General features: G+C 41.3%; 1 protein-coding gene across 2 annotated transcripts; it reads left to right on the top strand.

The window, feature by feature from the left end:
- Positions 1-2,435: 2,435 nt before the first annotated feature.
- dlec1 (DLEC1 cilia and flagella associated protein) lies at positions 2,436-17,592 on the top strand. 2 transcript variants are annotated; one of them, XM_088402017.1, is made up of 40 exons: positions 2,436-2,580; positions 2,723-2,776; positions 3,061-3,182; positions 3,281-3,403; positions 3,464-3,620; positions 3,722-3,835; positions 3,905-4,062; positions 4,126-4,340; positions 4,472-4,553; positions 4,632-4,719; positions 4,804-4,977; positions 6,099-6,235; positions 6,339-6,431; positions 7,260-7,350; positions 7,440-7,602; positions 7,668-7,860; positions 8,679-8,752; positions 8,815-8,983; positions 9,063-9,159; positions 9,246-9,376; positions 10,055-10,216; positions 10,310-10,440; positions 11,446-11,596; positions 12,214-12,330; positions 12,414-12,535; positions 12,607-12,792; positions 13,555-13,622; positions 13,697-13,848; positions 14,125-14,240; positions 14,326-14,396; positions 14,462-14,643; positions 15,636-15,755; positions 15,825-15,947; positions 16,128-16,222; positions 16,302-16,386; positions 16,459-16,656; positions 16,762-16,914; positions 16,990-17,140; positions 17,232-17,352; positions 17,422-17,592. In XM_088402017.1, the coding sequence occupies exons 3-40, from the start codon at positions 3,090-3,092 to the stop codon at positions 17,525-17,527; spliced, it is 4,962 nt and encodes a 1,653-aa protein (XP_088258143.1). In that variant the 5' UTR covers positions 2,436-2,580; positions 2,723-2,776; positions 3,061-3,089; the 3' UTR covers positions 17,528-17,592. The 2 variants fall into 2 exon arrangements, 1 of the variants encoding a protein (XP_088258143.1); XR_015863621.1 differs by lacking the exons at positions 16,459-16,656; positions 16,762-16,914; positions 16,990-17,140; positions 17,232-17,352; positions 17,422-17,592 and having other exon boundaries at positions 16,147-16,222; positions 16,302-16,321.
- Positions 17,593-19,009: the final 1,417 nt, after the last annotated feature.

Genomic DNA, 19,009 nt, shown 5'->3' with positions numbered 1-19,009 from the left:
TGCGTAATATGGAACCAATTCAGAAAGGGTGCGGCATGGACCAAAGGAATTGTACATAAAGGGGACCTATTATCAAATTTTATAATGGGGCAAGTCACATTTGGGGACCTGCACTCGAAAAAGTATTGGCTGGAATGTTGATGAAGTGCTGCAACCATGAGTGAAAATACGGTGCAGTTTCTGGCTAGCTTTTGTAGTTTGGGCCTCGGAGTGTGTACTGGCATATTTGCACGAGATCCGATACACCCTCAAAAAAATATATAACAGTATGATTTCATTCAGGTTCAAAATGAGGATATTAAGTGTGCTGTGATTCTTGATTTTTCTTTGTAAAAAAAATTGCAAATATCTTCTTTAGACCCAGCCTGTTCATTTGTATCCACTGTGATGTCCATTTTGTCTCGGAAGGACACCAAAGTTAATCGCATCCCACCAGAACATATCAGACATCTTTAGAAAGAACAGGATGGTCTCATCTGACCACAATAAGACTTAGTAGAGCTGCTGTAAAGGGTCGAAAGATATCGACCCAAAACAAATGTCCACAGCAGTGGACAAAAATGAATAAATTGTGTCTCAGGAGGATATTATCAATCACACATGGGACATATAAAAATAAGGCCTATGCTTTCACTGTCAGTGTCTGGCTCACTTTTGTAGTTTGGGCCTCAGAGTGAGTAGTGGGTGATTTCAACCAGGCTCAAAAAATCGATGTAAAGTATACTATAATTTTTAATTTGTGGATGATGATGAAAATATCACACACAATGACATATGAGAACAATTTAAACCTCCTGAGACCCAGCCTATTGATTTGTGTCTACTATAGTGGACATTTTATGACAGTTTGGCCTTCCCAACGACGTCTCATGTGTTTGGTTTCCATCTTGCACAAACAAACTGGACACAACAATGGAGGACATATGGTGAAACAACAGCATACTCATTGTTTTTTTTTTTAAATACCAAAAATGCAATCACGTATTGGCACTGATCCAAATTACAATGGTTAAGCCACAAACTAACCAATTGTGTTCAGTTTTTGATTCAACATGTCTAAAAGGTGTGTTTTTGGTACCTACCACTTCTCATCTGTTTACACCTTGACCTCACTGTCACAACGTTTAACAAGAAGCCATAGTAATAATCTTAAGGGAGTATCCTAATTCAGGGATTGACAATCACATGTCAACGCATAGCGACATGTCTCGTGCACACACAGAAGATCTTTACACCTCATTAGACTTGCTGATAGAGCAAAATTCCCTAACATGGGTTCCGAAATCACCAGTTGGTGCACCACTCCCCCTAAAAACCCCCCCCAAAAAGTATGCTTTAGGTTATTGTCCACCTACAATGATTTCTGAAGTATTTCTCAACACAGACAGGTTGTAGTTAAAGTTAAGCACATTTATAATAAAGTTCAAAATAAAGAATTCTGTGGTAATTATGACCAGATTACAGTTTGGGAATCCCCTGATTAGGCGCAGAAATATCTGGGATGATTCGATCAGGCACTGGTTTATTTTTATTGCGTGCCCATTGACCAAGCTTAACTCTAATGGCCGGGTTTGATGAAAGGCGTCAGCATTCGACACACGAGGCCTCTTATGCCCGATTAGATTGTAACATTATAAAGACCCGGACACACGCCTCTTTGTGGGCCTGTATTATCAGAGACAGCCAGCAGCTTGTTGTCTGATGGAGTCTCTCGCCGGCCTCCGGGCTTGTGAAAACAAGCCAAAAGCCACAAAGTGCCCTCAAACAAAAGAGCCCCTCTCGAGTGTTTGGCTGGAGTTGACTATATGTGAGAGCTGCTCATAGGTTCATGGCAAACACGACCAACGCCACACCTCGCATAACAGTCCAAGCAGGTTTGATTACTGGTGTCATGGTTGTGTTGATAGCTACAGGCCATAAAGGGACTTCACTGTTTGATAAAAATAGCATGACACTGATTTACATTGGTTACACCTTTCGTTACTTGTGCACATCTTTAATTGGGAAAAGGGTCAAAGTAAAGCACAGTCTAGAAACGAATCCCAATGCTGTGAAACCTTGTTTTTTGCACCTCCACACATTTGCTCATTTTAATTTGTATATTTTCATTTGCATGAAACAAGTATGTCGCTGTTTTACCCCCAAAACAGTTGGAAAAATATGCATGGCAAATTTTGCGGCTTGCCAACAGTAGTGGTGTTTTGCTGCCACCTTTGGGTAAAAGCAGTAATGCTTTTCAAAACTACAGATTTGAGTTTTATTCACAAACCAACGGAAATGTTCCTATTAAGATAACTTTCATAGCAATGTCGCGCAAAAAAAAATAAACAAATAAGTGATTATTTGTTCTTTTTTTTTTATTCTGTGGGGTTCAAGTAATGATAAACTACTTTATTTCCGGGTCAGCGATCGTTGCCATGGTAACTACATGTAAACAAAATGGCCACCCGTTGTTTATGTCCACAAAGTCAGTTTAGCCCGTATGTCAAAACTCGAGACGTCTTTTGTTTACCTTTCAAACTATTCTTACAGTTAAATGTCTGCTAAAAATACGGGTTAAGAAGTTCTTCTAGAACACATGTGAGTACATTTTAACAAGTGACTCATTTGATTCAAAATGGAAACGAGACGCAGACACAATACACTTTCCGTTTTTTTTTTTTATTATGACTGCTTTCATTTGTTAAAAGTCGTTCTTTCTTATTGGTGTCTGTTGGTACAGCTTTGTACAGTGATGAGAAGAAAAAGTGCTGTGAATGGCGGCCCTCGCAACCAGGTTGGTTTCCATGACGACGGCTGCGACGTCACAAAATCAACTTGATTTTTCCAACACACACCTTCTGGCATTTTGGCTAGATTACTCTCATATATGCATTTTTTGTGAAACTTTGTCCTTGTTTTAAATCGGTTTAGCAAAATGTAGCAAACAAATTGTTAATCGTGACGTTTGTTTTCTTGGCGCTTCGGTATTTTTTGCGAGTAAAACTTTATTTTCATTGTTTTGAACTAACTTAGCAAAATGTAGCAAACAAATTGCTAACACTGACGTTTGTTTGCAAGGTGGTTCGATTAAGTTTTTCAAGGCAGTCATGCTGCAGGAGGAACAGGAGCAGCAAGGGCCGAAACCATCTCGGTGGGATCCTCCTCTGGACAGTCACACCCCAGCTTCTGCAAAAACGCAAGTAAGGTTCTCAAACTGCGGTCCCCGGACACTCGCAGATCCATAAAAGCAAGCTCGCGGGTCCCCAAGAGAGGACCACTGATAATGTGTTTTGTGCAGGACATTTCTCACGTGTTGGCCAGCACCTTTAAGGAACTTTACACCAAAGTAACGCCATGCAACCTTATTAAGGCTAAAGGGAGGAGCAGCTATCATGAGAAATATGTCGAAGAGCTCAAACGGGTAATTTCAGCTGTGTGTAACATCACAAGGTTCCTGGGTTCTAACGACATCTCATCAAAGGTTCGGGCGGAATATAACCAGCGTATTAAAGAGGCGGATATGTTGGAGAGCCACATCATCCAGGCCAGAGCCAGGGCGGCCGCCACGGAACGTCGCACCACCGAACGGATGAAGGAAGACTTCAAGGATGTTCCTGATCTTCAGGGACTCCCACCAGGTGACACAAACACCCACATACTTCGAACTGCATACTAGCATTGTACAATTACGACCGATGATCATAACTGTCTGCTGGCATCTCATTTTCATGTCTTCCAGTCAAGTCAGCATTTATCTGGCATGTTGATGAAGGTCTTCTCCAAGTAAACAACCTGATTTCGCCATTGGATTATATAAAGCCGCAAAAAATACAAATGAAGGCTCCAGCAGTTGGTAATTTGAAATGGGAATTCAAATGTTCTTTTACTCATTTAGTCACGTTTGTTTGCATTCCTTTTTCAGTCAAACCAGATCTTACCAGACCGACCATCGCCTACACCATGCACGTGGCCAAAGATGTGCCTGACAACACCATGTGGAGGATGAGAAACGAATCAGAGTCCAGCCAGACGCTAGAATGCAGCTCACTGGTTCTAAAGAAAGAGAAACCACCCGTTGAGGTCTGCTTGTGAAATCTTTAAGCTCAAAATTGTGACCTGACGAGTCTTTTTTAATGGGAGAAGATGCAGAACAGACCCAGGCCCAAGTGGATGGACGAGCCCAACGCCAGGGATCGGGCTGAGGGCAACGAAAAACTGCAGATCATGAAGGACCGGCAACGTATGCTCCAGAACCCACGCTTCCTGCCACCAAAATCCCATCAGGGTGCCGCCTCCATCATACGCCCGCGTACGGCAAAGAAGGATCAAGGGAAGGATGGCTCAGAGGGAACGGAAAGGTACCTTCAACTTCGAAATTTAATTTTGGCACAGAACGGTATACTGCCAAGTCTTGTGAGAATTGAGTATAATGAATTTTATTACCCTTTTGACTGGATATGATTTGATCCAATCTATTTCTCATTCAAAGCCCCGAAAGTCCCGTTGAGGTCTTCCTGGCCAAACCAGCCGTTGTGCTCTTCACAGTGTACGGCGTGGGACAGGTGTATGAAGTATGTCTTGCTACCGACGCCGAAAAAGTGTTTTCAAGGCCGTGCTCAATTGTGTTCACCAGACTCCTCTCGTTTTAGACAACACTGGAGCTAAAAAATGTCACCTTTTCCAGCCGTGACATCCGGGTCCTCCCGCCTAACAGTTCTTACTTCAGTCTTGGTCTAGGTGAGCGCCGTTTTTGTTTCAGAAGATGGTCTTGAAAGTTGTTTTTTTTTTCTTCAATTGAAATGATTGTGACTGTTTTTTTAGGGCGATTTCCCGGCAAGGGCGGCGTTGTCGCTCCAGGCATGAGTTGTAAATTTATGGTGCGCTTTGCCCCGGACTCCCTGGCCGACTACGAGGACCACATAGTGGTGGAAAGTAAAGGCGAGCATATTCTGGTGGTCCCCATCAAGGCGCACAGACCACCCCCTGTTCTCACCTGTGAGTCACTGCTGAGATCTTGAATGGAATTGTGTGTTTGTTACAGCACTCTTAAGAACAACTGCATTTGGGCAGGAAAAAAACAATGTTAAAACCATTAACCATTACCACATTAAAAATAAGCCAAATTGGGTTATTTTTGAAACAACTGTTTTTAGAATGGAAAACTTTGAGTCATATCCTAAGCCTAAACCCATTAGAATAATAATAAAAAAAAACATAGATGGGTTAGTTTTATGTAAAATAATCCAAAATGTTTAGTAGTTTTATGGGTCATTCACTTGAGCTAACTTTTTAGGTTGGTCATTTCACCCAAAAGATGCAAACTTGCAAGCAAAGATGCAAGCAAACTTTAAATAGTTTAAAATTCAGGTTAGTTTTGTACAAATTAGGTCATTTATGGGTTATTTTTGACACGAATGTTTCATGTCCTAAACCTAAACCCATTAAAATAATAAAAAAAATAAAAAATGATGGGTTAATTTTTGAGTAAAATAATCCTAACTGTAATTTTATGGGTCATTCACTTGACCTAATATTTTGGGTTATTAATTTCACCCAAAATATTGTTGTGTGAAAAAAACAAATGAAACAATCAAACTTAAAAGGTTGGGTTAGTTTTGTGCAAAATATCCCAACAAGTTGGGTAGTTATGGGTTATTCATTTGACCCAACTTTTTGGGCTAAATGAATACCCCAAAAAGTTGTATCAATTCACTAAAGTGGAACTGGTCCTTTTTTGGCCCATAATTGGGTTATATTGGACCCAACTGTCTTTACAGTGGACTCTGTCCACAACGATGGACAGTTTTAAGTTGAATGTATCCTAAACCTAACCTATTGAAATAATAATTTAAAAAAAAAAAGGTGGGCTGTTGTTTGGGTTAGTCATTTACTCCCACTTTTTGGGTTTTTCAGTTCCCACCAAAGGATATGTGAAATGATTAAGCCCTTAAGGCTGAAATTTTTGGGTTAAATGAATAACCCAAAAAGTTAGGTCATATTTATTCACTTGAATTTTGTTCCTCTTTCAATCTAAATTGGTTAAATTTAGTTATAATATGGATGGTATTTATATGAACTGATTTTCGAGTGTGATGATTCTGAGCCCATGTTTACAGTGCCAAGTGTTCTGGACTGTGGTTACTGTCTCATCGGGGGAGTGAGGTGCGTCGAGTTCCATTGTCAGAACATCGGCCTCAGTGCCGGTACTTTTTGTGTCCTCCCAAAACATCAGTGGCCAGCCACCAACCCTCGGGTAAAAAAACAACAACACAACGTCTTACTCTTATCTCAAAGATTGCTTTACTTATTTCATTACTCTTAAAATGCTATCTATTTTTTTTTTTTAATTTATCCAGTTGCTGATTAGAAATTATTATTGCGAGCAGCCTCCTTTTGCTGTTTGCCCGTCGTTCTTTGCCCTGCAACCTGGAGAAACCACTGTAGTCGAGGTGAGCCTGTGCTGGGTCATTAGTATGTTTATTTAATTTAATTACTTTGCTTCCTTTGTTGTACTTTTAAGTCTAGTATGTGAAGCATATTGATTTACGACGTGTTTGAATTGTGCTATACTGTAAATCTGTTCTAGGTACTGGTAAATGTCTCAATTTATCTTTTTAATCCCTCTTTAATATAGATAGAATATAAAATTAGTATATTGAATATACATGAAGAAATGTTACTGCATGAGATTTTAAGCAATGTTTCTGCAGGTATCCACAAATCTAATTTAATGCTTTTTAAAGTCATTAGAGGAACATTAATTTTTTTCTTTCAAATTGAGAGCAAATTACTTGGAACTTGAAACAACCTTTAGCTCGATTCGGTAAAAGTGACTCATTTTTCAAAATTTTAAATGCCTTTAATTTTGTTAAGTTTTTTGTAAATGGACATGGAAATGTGATTTTTAAATTATCCACAAATCTAATTTAATGCTTTTTAAAGTCGTAAGAGGAACATTATTTTTTTTCTTTCAAATTAAGAGCAAATTACTTGTAATGTAAATGCACATTGTCATGGGTGATGTGATTTTCAAATTATCCACAAATCTAATTTAATGCTTTTTAAAGGCATAAGAGGAACATTATTTTTTCTTTCAAATTAAGAGCAAATTACTTGGAACTTGAAACAACCTTTAGCTCAATTCGGTAAAAGTGACTAATTTTTCAAAATTTTAAATGCCTTTAATTTTGTTAAGTTTTATGTAAATGCACACTGTCATGGGTGATGCGATTTTTCATCAGATGAGGCAGAAATAAAATGTTGGCTTCTCCTTGCAGGCTCTTTTTTTTCCCACCACTACCGAACGCATTCGCCAGATTTTCACCATCGTTTGTGACAACTGCCAAGTAAAAGACATTTGTGTTCAAGGTGAAACCGCATCACAATTTCATCTTTAAAATCAATTGTCATCAATGGCAGCGAATGAATTGAAAATCAAACTCGCTTTGTGTTTGTAGGCGAAGGTCAGCTAATCGCTCTTGAGCTGCTGTCCGTTTCCGGCAATGAACTGCCTCTCGTTTTGGGGGAGGTACACGACATCACCGCCGAACACTTTGTCCGATTCGACCCCTGCAACCCGTACACGGTGCAGCAGAAGACCATAATCATCAGAAACAACGTGTACGTATCATTAGCGCACTTTTGAAATGTCATCGAAAGTTGTAAAATAGATCTTCTGCTTGAAGCCACTTGGAGCTGCCGTTCCACTGGCACATCATGAAGCCTAACTTGTTGCCGCCGCTTCCGAGCGAAATGCCCGAGCCCTCTCAAATCCAGTACCAACACGACAGAAAGGACATTTTCCAAGTCAGCCCGGCCGTGGGAATTCTGGAACCCTGCCAGGATCGAGAGTTCACCATCACGTTCTTCCCCAAAGAGGTGCGAATATAATCACGGTTAAAACTACGGACAGTTGACACGTTTCAAACAAGATCCAATTTTTAAAAATCCCAATTATATGTCAGTGTCATCAATAAGAGAGAGTGGAGGCAGAACACAATCTGAGTCAAAACTGAGGAACGGCGTCACCTCAGTCTTCTGGAGAACCTCTCGTCTTCTGCCTTTTATTAGTTTCTCAAGCAGGGTATGAGGTTTCAACAAAAGACAAAAAAAAAAAAATCACATATTATTACAGACAGTAACACCGCCTGAGTCCCATCCGCCATTTTGTCTCCCACCAGTGTAGAGTGTCTTGTCTGTGCTCCGTAATTTTCTCGGTTTCCTCGCCGTTTTACCCTCCTAATTCACTTCTTGGCCCCAAAAAAAGAAAACAGAATCTTCCAGCGATGCTGGTCCAGGCAAGAGAAAAGACATTACGATGAAAACAAAGCTGAATATCATCAAAAGGGTGGAGAAAAACGAAATCCTTAGGCTTCAGTCGGTGAGCCGTGATCACCAATATCAAGGACAATGTCCGTTTTTTTTACCTCCACCCTTGTCCGTAGGAAGTATAATTGTGTATTTGGATATTTATTTAGACATTTGGGGGGTATTTAGATGTATTAAAGAGTTAATTCATGTGGAAATTCGGGTTACGTCATTCGTACTCATTCGTAACCCGAGGACTGTTATTATTATTGTTGTTATGAAATCCTCATTTGCTAAAGAAAAACTGAGTCAGCTAATCGCAAAAAAAAAAATCTAAATGGATGTATCTTTGATAGATAGATGTCTATTTGTTTTATGTATTATTCCAGATGCAGGAATACCACAGTGTGTGCCATTTAGTTTTGAGCGACATCCCCCCGCTTCCGGTGGAGTCCGAAGACGGGTAACGTGCTTTACGGGTCCCGTAAGATGCTTTTTCGTCCTAAACTTTTCATTCCTCCGCAGGTCCAGTAACCTGCAACCCGTCCGCGTGGGTTCCCAGGTGTGCGACGCCACCGTCATGGAGATCGAGGTCAAAGGGTCGACGGAGCCCTTCGACATCCTGCTGGAGCCCTACGCCCTCGTCATCCCGGGCGAACTTTTTATTTTCACCACCACCCAGCGCCATTTTAAGGTGCTGCCGCCAAACCCGCTGTTTTCGGTCAGTAAATATTTGGACATTATTTGGCTTTCAATGTTAATTCTGTTCCCAGATGTGGAATCACAGTAAAACATCTGTGTCCTTCCAATGGGACGCGACGGACTGCGGTTGTCACAAAATAGAAGTGGAGCCCACAAATGGACAAATAGGTTTGTTTTCTTCTGTATCAATGGCACCGTGTTATGAAAATGGACATCTCTCGAATATTTCACTTTGATTTTTTTTCTTCTTCCAGACAAGAATGAGTATTTTGTTTTCAACCTGATTGTGACGGGAGGGAAACCAGAGAAGGTGGTCACCAGTCTGCTCTGCCACATCGAGCACCGCTCTGATCCCGTCACCTTGGCCGTGGAAGTCACCTTCAAGGTAAGCGTGTCTGTTTTTGCTTTTCAGAAATATTTCGATGCAAAAGCTTTAGTCTAAAAACAGTGTTATGATGAATAATGGGAATATGAATTAAGCAGCAAAATACACTGTTTTTTATCTGCCGGGTGGCCATTTTGTTACTTCCACATTTGCTCAGGGTCCAAGTAATGACCAATCACTCAGCTCAACTAAATTCATATTTCATAATTCCTATTCCAAAAACGCAACATTTATCAAATTTCCACTAGAAAGTCTAGTGGGGGTGTCTAGAATATATTATGGTAACGCAAATATTTGTTATTGATTTCCCGTTTAAGAACTACAGAACTTCAACACACTTTACACCCTGCTTTTTCTTGTGTTGCTGAAATTAGCCGTTCCATGCAAGTGGATGACGGTAAAATTCACCCAATATATTACGTCAAATTCCGTGATTTGTTTGCTATTCGTGCACTCTCATGGAAACAGCACTTTATAAACTACACTGTGTGTATGTGGCCAGCTTGTCAATTTTGCGCAGTTATCAATTATGTGCCACATATGAAGCTAACTTAGCACAAATGTACAACAAAACTTAACTTGTCAAACCGTATTTTCCATTTCCCTTTTATGCCGTTTCTGTGGCATTTTCAGACTCTTATTTTGTATATGCTGTATGTGTACAAAATAACTTCCAAGGGCCCCAGCGTGACCATCAATGCGCCCAGCCTGGACTTCGGTCTCATGAGACTCGGAGAGCAGAGCCAGAAGACCTTGTACCTCGAAAACGTTACGCACCTGCAGGCTTGCTGGACGTTGGAGGAGGTACACAAGAGTCAAGATGGCAGCCAAGACCCTCAGGTACGTACGATGTCCTCACTTACATGCGCTAACAACACACTTGGGGGGAGTGGTTATGAACCATCTGGTGTGTGTGTGTGTGTGTGTTTGTAGGTGATTGTGGAGCCGTGTAGCGGTTTGCTGCCCCCTTTGAGCAGCTGCAGAGTGGTAATCCACTTCCGGCCCAAGTTCTGCCAAAAGCTTGAAACGGAACTGGAGCTCTTGGTAAAGGATGGCACAGGATGGTAGGGAAAATTTATTGATCTAAAAAATATTTATTTATTTTTTTTATGGCAAGGACATGACACAAAGACTGCAAAGACTGCGTCCTTTGTTTCCTTTGTTGCTAATTTGTTAGCTTTATTTATTCCATTCCGACCTTTCCTCTCTTCCTTGCTTGTTTCCTTCCTTCCCTTCCTCACTCCTTAGCTCTTCTTTACCCGAGCTTCCTTCCTTACTTGCTTCTTCCCTCCTTCCTCCCCTTTTTTCCTTCATTCCTTCCATTCTTTCCCTTCGTCCTTCATTGCTTCCATTCTTTCTTCCTTCTATCCTTCTTTCCATTCTCCCTTCCTTCCCTACCTCCTTTTTTCCTTCTTTCTTTCCTCCCGTTCTTCATTCCTTTGTCCATTCCTTCCTTCCTTTTTTCCCTCCCTGCTTTCTTACTTCCTTGCTTCTTTCCTTCCTTTCTTCATTCATTGCTTCCATTCTAACTTCCTTCCTTCCCTCGCTTCCTGCTTTATTCCTTCCTTATTCCTTCATTGCTTCCATTGTTTCTTCCTTTGTTTCTTCCTTCCTTTGTTCCCTCGCTCCTTTCTTCCTACATGTCTTCCATCCTTCTTTCCATTCTTCCTTTCTTCCCTAACTCCTTTCTTCTTTCTTTCCTTCCTCCCACATGTCCATTCCTTCCTTCATTCCCTCCCTCCTTTTTTACTTCCTTGCTTCTTTCCTTCCTTCCTTTCTTCATTCATTGCTTCCAATCTAACTTCCTTCCTTCCTTCCCTCGCTTCCTACTTTATTCCTTCCTTATTTCATCCTTCCTCCCTCCATTCCTTCCCTTTTCCCTTCCTCCCTCCCCACTCCCTCATTTTTCCTTCCTGCCTTCCTTAGACATGATTTTTATGTACACATCCTTTGGTACCTGTCCAATACTTTTTTTTTTAGACCTTCGTTTTTCCACTCACATTACTTGGCGTTGTTCATACAGTACCTACTTTATATATTCTATATGACGATGTCTGTGCACTTTGCAGTCACTTGTTGGTGCGAGCGGATGTGCAATCCCCTCAGCTGTGTCTGCTCAATTGCGAGCTGCTCCTCTCGGAACTCTACATGGGCGTGGCTGCAGAAGGGACCGTTACGCTCTTCAACCAGACGCTCTTGCCTTCCAGCTTCTCCTGGGCGGTGCGTGTCCTATTTTACATTGTAATCTAGTCGTGTAAGGCTAACAATTAGCCATACTGTTACATCACAATGTTAGAAAATACTTTTTTTTGTTTTCCAACCTTAGCCAAACAAATAATGTCAATTTTTACGTGAAGAGTCCCATTTAAGACAATCTCCTTGATGCCTTCATTCCAATAATTGAACAGATGTGTGCGTTTTTGCTTTTAAGTAGATTTTGAATTAAGTTAAGGACTATCATTTTAGTATAGCACATTAGAGAGATACATTTTATGGATGATGGAAGTTTGCGAAAATTGGCAACAATGGTAAAAAAATACATCTTCCCATCTCAGGTATGTTTTTTTAAAATTTTTTCCATGCTACAGCATTATTCTGGAACATTTTTACACACGAAAGAAACGCAAAAAAAGATGTTTACTTCCCATTTCAATGTCCCTTTTTGTCCCTGTTTGACACCGTTGATTTACTTTATCATGCCGTGACCGGAAAAGTACTTTCTTTTCAAATTAAGCACAAATGAATTTGAACATGAAGTAAGTTTTGTGTTATAGTGATAATTTGTGATGGTTAGGAGGCTGAAAACCAATTTCCTTGATTACTCCTTTTTTTTTCAGGATGACCTAAAGGGTCAGCAGGCCTCTCTATGTTCAGCCAGTTTTGAGCCCCTGTCGGGTACTCTGGGACCAAACGCGAGCCTGGACATCAGAGTTTCCTTCGTATCCCAAACAGATGTAAGTCACACATGTGATTTTAAAAGCATAATTTTTTTTTTTTGGGGGGGGGCAATGAATTAATTATGATTCCCTCACCACAGACGGCGCTCAACGATGTGGTTGCGCTCTGCGAGGTGGAGGGCATGAGTTCGCCGCTTGTTCTCAGCATCCTGGCACCCAACACCCAGAGCCTCAGAGTGTCCTACTCTCTACCTGGCCTCAGGTGGGAATATTTTTTTTTCAATAAAATATTTTCCACATTAACATAAAGTCATTTTTTTTTAATACTCTCAGCTGTCCCGCTCCGGACAACACGGGACAAGCGGAGTTAACGGTGGACTTTGGTGAAGTACTGCTGGCGGAACCTGTCACCAAACGGCTGCTGATGACCAATCACACCGCCATCATGGCGCCCTTCACCGTCCGTGCGGAATATTTCAACAACAATACATCCAAGCCCATCAATGGATCAAAGAAAAGGTGCTTCATCTATTATCTTGCATCAGTAATCAATCAAATATTTCTTCCTTCCCTCCCTCCCTCCTCACTTTTTTCTTCCTTCTTTTCATCCCTTGCTTCTTGGCTTCCTTCCTTCCTTCCTTCCTTCAATCCCTACCGCTCTCGTTTTCCTTCCTTCCTTCATTTTCCCTTTCTTCCGTTCTTCCTTGCTTTCTTCTTTCCTTCATTTTCCCGTCCTGTCCTACCTCATTTCCTTCTTTCATTGCTTCAATTCATCTTTCTTTTCATCCTTCATTCATTCCGTTTTCCCTTCCTTCCCAACCTCCTCTCCATCACTACCACTCTCATTTTCCTATCTTCCTTCATTTTCTCTTTTCTTATGGTTTTCCTTTTCTTCCTTTTGCTTCCATTTTTCTTTACTTCATTATTTCCTTTTTCCCTCCCTCTCCTTTCCTTCTTGCCTTCCTTGCTTCCTTCCTGTCTTCATTTTCTGTTCCTTCTATCACTCTTTTCATTTCTTCATTGCTTCCATTCTTCTTTGTTTCCTTCCGTTCGTCTCTTTTTCCCTTCCATCCCTTTTCCCTTCTCTCCATCTCTCCCTCTTCTCACATTTTCCCTCCCTTCCTTCCTTCCTTCCTTCCTTCCTTCCTTCCTTCCCTCCCTCCCTCTGACTTGCTATTTTTGTGCCCATCCCTCTTTCCTGTGGTTAAAAATGCTTTTCTGTATGTCTTCCTTTGCTACAATCAAAACACAACCAAATATTTTATCATGTCTGTAATGAAGATCCCAATACATCAAGAAGCCGCTTCACTCCGTGCAAGCCAGGAAATTAGAGGAGCAATCACACAAAGGTATGGAAAAAAAATCATGATTTGTTCTGATTTCAAGATGAGGCGGCAAATGTAATTTGAATATCCATTGGCAGACTTCACGAGCAACCTGCTGGCTAACAGGAAAGGCGCAGCCTTCTTCATCGTGCCAAGCTCCGGAACGCTGGAACCCTTTGCCACCCAAACTTTGGAAGTGACCGCCTACAGCGAAATGTGGGGCGAGTACAAGGATAATCTCGTTTGCAAGGTTGGTACTGTAGTACTGCAGCATTCCATTCATTGAAGTCATTTTTAAAAAAGTAAGAAAAATAGTAAAAAACGTACAATACCGACAAACACATTTTAATACAAAAATGTGTTGCGTCATAACAAGCTGTTTCTAATATTTTGAACCTCATGTAGCCAAATAAACTGATTGACATGTTATGATCTTTCTATGATGTAGTCTTTTTCTCGATGAATAAATATAATTTTTTGAAAAAATACATCCTCTAAAGTGTCCTGTAATGGTCATTTTCTACAGGTGGGGGACCTTGAGCCCAGCCTCATCGCGATGCAGATGACAGTGAAAGGATGTCCCCTATACTTCCAAATCACAGGCCCGCGCCTTGAAGACCAGTTCCAGGGACCCAACGTACAGTGAGTGCCACCCACTGCATTTAATAAGCCCCCCCCTCAAAAAGTTTTCATAACAGATTTAGTCTATATGGGATTACATCTGTAGGTTTGGCACGCATTTATCTGGAGGTGACACTACTTCCCGTTCTCTTCGCATCAACAACCCCACCTTGTTTGGTAAGTAGCACTTTTATTCTACGGGTTTAGTTTTAAATAACACTTTTTTTTTTTTTTTCAAAAAGATATCCGCCTGGATTGGGAAACGTACAACATCATTCCCAATGACCGCAAACTGGTGGATGTGCTCATGTCGTACGGGGAAAGCTTCCCCATCCTGAACGCTGACGACAACCCTGGGGGAGCGTCCAGGCTTTCCAACGGGGAGGCTGTCCGCAAAAGGGAGGCTTCGCGCCGCACCTCCACTGTAAGCACAAATCATAAGCAATAGCGATCGATAGAGACAAAGAACAAGATATATATATATATATATATATATATATATATATATATATATATATATATATATATATATATATATATATATATATATATATATATATATATATATATATATATATATATATATAGAGAGAGAGAGAGAGAGAGAGAGAGAGAGAGAGAGAGAGAGAGAGAGAGATAATGTATATGTTGTTCTTTGTCTCTATCTCACTCTCTCCCCCTTCTCCCTCTTTCCCTCTCCCTGTCTTTCTCCTGCTCTCTTTCTCTCGCTCTTTCTTTCTCACCATGTGTCACCCTGTCTCTCTCTTGCTCTCTCTCTCCCACTCTGTCTGTCTCTACGTCGCTCTCTCTGTCTCCCTCTCCCAATCTTTTTTCCTCTCGCTCGCTCGCTGTCCGTTTCTTTCTCTCTCCATACCTCCAACCCTTTTTCTTCTGCTCCCTTTCTCAAATTCTTGCTCTCTCTCGCTCTCTCGCTCTCTCTCCCTCCCACTCTTTTTTCTTTCGCTCCCTCGTTGTTCCTGTCTCCCTCTATTTCCTTATCTCCATCCCTTTCTCTCTGTATCTCTCCCTCTGCCTTCTCTCTCCCTCTCTCTCTCTCCCTCCCTCCCTGTCTGTCTCTCACTTACTATCCCTCTTTTGCTCTCTTTCTCCCCCCTTCTCTCTCACTGTCGCTTTCTCTGTCTCTCTCTCCCTCTCCCACTCTTTCCCTCTGTCTTTCTGTCTGGCCTTGTCTCACTCTCTGTCCCTACCTCATCCTTTTCTCTCCCGCTCCCTTTCTCCTTGCTCTCTCTCTCCCTCCCTCTCTCTCTATCGCTCTCTCTCCATCCCCCACTCCCCCCCCCCCTCTCTCTTTAGCTTTCTCCCTCCCAACATCCTCTCTCACTATTGCTATCTGTCCCCCCCTCCCTCTCTTCCTTTCCCACGCACTCACTCACTCATCTCAACTTGTGATTTCAGGGCACGAATACCACAGACCACAGACCGAGTCCCGCAAAGAAAAAAGTACTGTCCGTCCACATTCGACCCCACTTGGGAGACAAGTCCGATGATCCATACTGCATGACGCCGCAGCAAATTGTACGCGCACGACATTTGAAGTCACTGCTTGTAATATTTGAAATCAATAATGTGCTTTGTGCTTCCCAGATGATCCCGGCCCTCGGGAGCAGCACCGTGCACGTGTCTTTCACCCCGCTCACCTTGCCTGAAGCATGTAGCGAGCTCAAATGCATAGGCTTGGCTCTGGGTTACATTAGTCTGGATTCGGAGGTAACACAATCAAAAGTGTCTTCTGGTTTCATTCGTGGTGGGTCTTCCATTTTTGTTTAACTTCCTGTCTACATAACTGTCCAGAGGAAAGTTGTATAACTTGGCTGAGTACTGATACCACCCTTATTTTTAGGTATGGGGTGAAATGATTTGAACTCACCCTGGTTATTTATGTTCCAGGTGGCTGTTTGTGTGCCAGGTAAGGTGACGCGGGTCCACGGTTTGGATCTGGAGCCCATAAGAGTGGATCTACTGGCGGTGATCAAGCCTGCAGTGTAAGCAACGTGGATATGCCCTTATTTGGAACATGCTCTTCCCTTGCATGTCAACGAGTTGTTTTTATCCGGACTGCAGGCTGATGGTGCAGATGGAAGATGACAACAAGGTGGTGCAGTTTTACACATCAGCCGGTGATCTGGTGAAGACAGAAGGAGACACGGTTTGTTCGCATTCGCGCAAACATGACATATAAGCCATCAATCCAACATTAATTTTCTGGAATTTTTTTCAGGGGGTCCTGGAGGAATTTGACAACATGCAGAGCTTCCTGCTCAGAAACACCACCCAGATGACCCTGCGCTTTCGACTCATGGCTCAGCCGCCATTTTCGGTGATCTGCATGCCAAATCGGGCCATGTCCAGCGCCTCTAGCAGATCGGTGGTTGCTGACCCCTACCCGCTGATTCTGCAATCCCAACATAGCATACTGGTACAACCAACACATGACACATTTGATTTAAGATATAGATATAGATACACCTATGATATATAGATACACCTATGTTAATCGATCAATCAATTTTAATTTGTGCAGGTGAGGGTGGCTTTCTGCTGTTCACCATCACTTTTAGAATATATTGAGGATCCACCAGACAACATGGCGCTCACCTCCTGCAGTGACGGCGGATACAAGCAGCTACAGATCCAACAAGATCTCTTTATTCACTATAGCAACAACAGCCTTCAGGTTAGGATAGCGCCGGTTAAGATGTAAAAGGTTCCCTTTTAGGAAAGTCCTGCGCTTATCGCCTACCCGTTTCAGATGGTGCCGATGTGCGCTCACGTGAAGCTGTCAACGCTGTGCCTGTCCAGCGACCACATCAATTTTGGTCTGTGCTATTTGGGACAAGCGCAGGTGAAGGAAGTCAAGCTCCACTGTGTCGGCTCCCGAACGCATTGGTCATTGTATATAGGTACAAGCAATCATGTTGTGTGTGTATGTATATATATAAATATATTATATGTATGTATGTATATGAATGTATGGATGACAATCTCCTTCAGATTCAAGTGAAGACATATCCCATATCTTCAGCGTGATACCCACCTCGGGGCTTCTCCGCTCCAAGGACCAAAAACTCATGTGGGATCACAGCCAACGTCTGGAGATCAGCTTCACCCCCAGGTACGCGGCAGCGTCGGACCATTTTACTGACGACTTGATTCTACGCATGTTATTTGATCTGTGTTGCAGCGAGGTGAAGCAGTACAAAGCCACTGTGGTGATCACCTCCATCCTGGAAAGAAGTCCGCTAACCCTGGATCTCCAGGGCACAGGATCCAGACAGGTGTTTTTGTAAATGGCCTTTTCCAACAACCACACCTTGTAAGTTTATTTTAATAAATGAAATTTGTATTTTTTTAATTTATTGAGGAGCCATTCAATACGACATGCTGATTACAATCAAAACTTAAAAGTTTAAAATGAAGTTTAAAATATTTTCATTAAAACAGAGTTAAAACATGGAAAATTGATTTTAAAAGTATATTTTGTTTCTATTAGTAACATATTTCCTTACATACAAAAACATACAATTAAAAAAAAAATATTGTTTTAAATTTGGTATGTGAAAAATATTATAATGGTATTAAACATATAAATAAAATTGTGTTAAAAAAATAATAAAATATAATAATGACAAATAAAAACACCAGAAAGCTATTAAAATGTTAATTTTTTTCCCCCAAAATCCGGTCTCTTAATATAATGCGTTAATAAGTGTTATCAACATGAAAGTGATGTTTCATAATGAATGCTTGTCAAACCAGCCCCATTCCTCTCTCTTGAAAACAACAACATGATGGCGGGTGATTTGGCACACAGACGCTAGCATCCCAAAAAAACTCCCACCAAAAAAAAAAAAAACCCATCCACTGAGAGATGCAAATATCCAATTGGTATTCTTTGCACTCTTGCAGCTTTACACACGCACAGCAAGGGCATGTTTGATCACAATAAAACACTGCTGTGTGCAACCCAATGTGAAGGTCAATGGATGCTTTGTCATTATTGTCCTTCGCTATATAGTCCACCGCTGGCCCTCATCGTGTGCTTTGGGCCCATTCCAAGGAAACATGCACAGCCTGTTGTCTTCCTCTACCGCCGCTTTTCCGAGCAGTGTTCCCACTTTAGTGTCAGGCAGAAGTTGACGCACTTGGCGGGAAATGGACGAGATGGTCCAAAAAAACAAAACAAAAAACAAACATCAGTGCACTTCTATGACTGATACCTACACATTTCGAATGTATTTTGTTCATTACATTAGCAACAAGGGGCTGAAAAATATGAAGAGTATTAGCGAGGTACACTTCTAATAGATATGATCATAAATGATAATCCATGTCGTAGAGGTTGAGTTTCATCAAGTTTGCAGTTACACGTAAGGCCTAAAGATGTCAGTGTAGAGCAAGTAACCTCTTTAAAAGTTCTGAATTTGTTTTTATTGAGTCCATTTTTTATATCACGAAAGTCTTATATTTGCACTGTCGCACTAGAGAGTTGTCTAGACTATTGTGATATAAAAAATAAGCAATTTACTTTTGATAAATATTTTTTATGGGGACTAGTTAGTTGCCTAATTTTCTGAGTGTCATTCATTTTCGTGTTCTGTGGTTATCCTCACATCCTACCACATTTAACATCAGTCGCAGTTGCAGTGGTTGCATTAAAAAAACTAAACTCGCCAAACCATTTAATAACTTTATTGAAAAAACAAAAATTCTCATTTTGCACAGGCCTAAATCTAATGAGAATCTGTAGATTCTTTTTGTTCCCGTTGTTG

The sequence above is a fragment of the Hippichthys cyanospilos genome, chromosome 19 (assembly GCF_059441005.1).
Source record: "Hippichthys cyanospilos isolate Australia breed blue-spotted pipefish chromosome 19, RoL_Hcya_1.0, whole genome shotgun sequence".
Classification (NCBI taxonomy): Eukaryota; Metazoa; Chordata; class Actinopteri; order Syngnathiformes; family Syngnathidae; genus Hippichthys; species Hippichthys cyanospilos.
The sequence above is the reverse complement of the archived record's forward strand: the minus strand, read 5'-3'. Positions and strand labels throughout refer to the sequence as shown.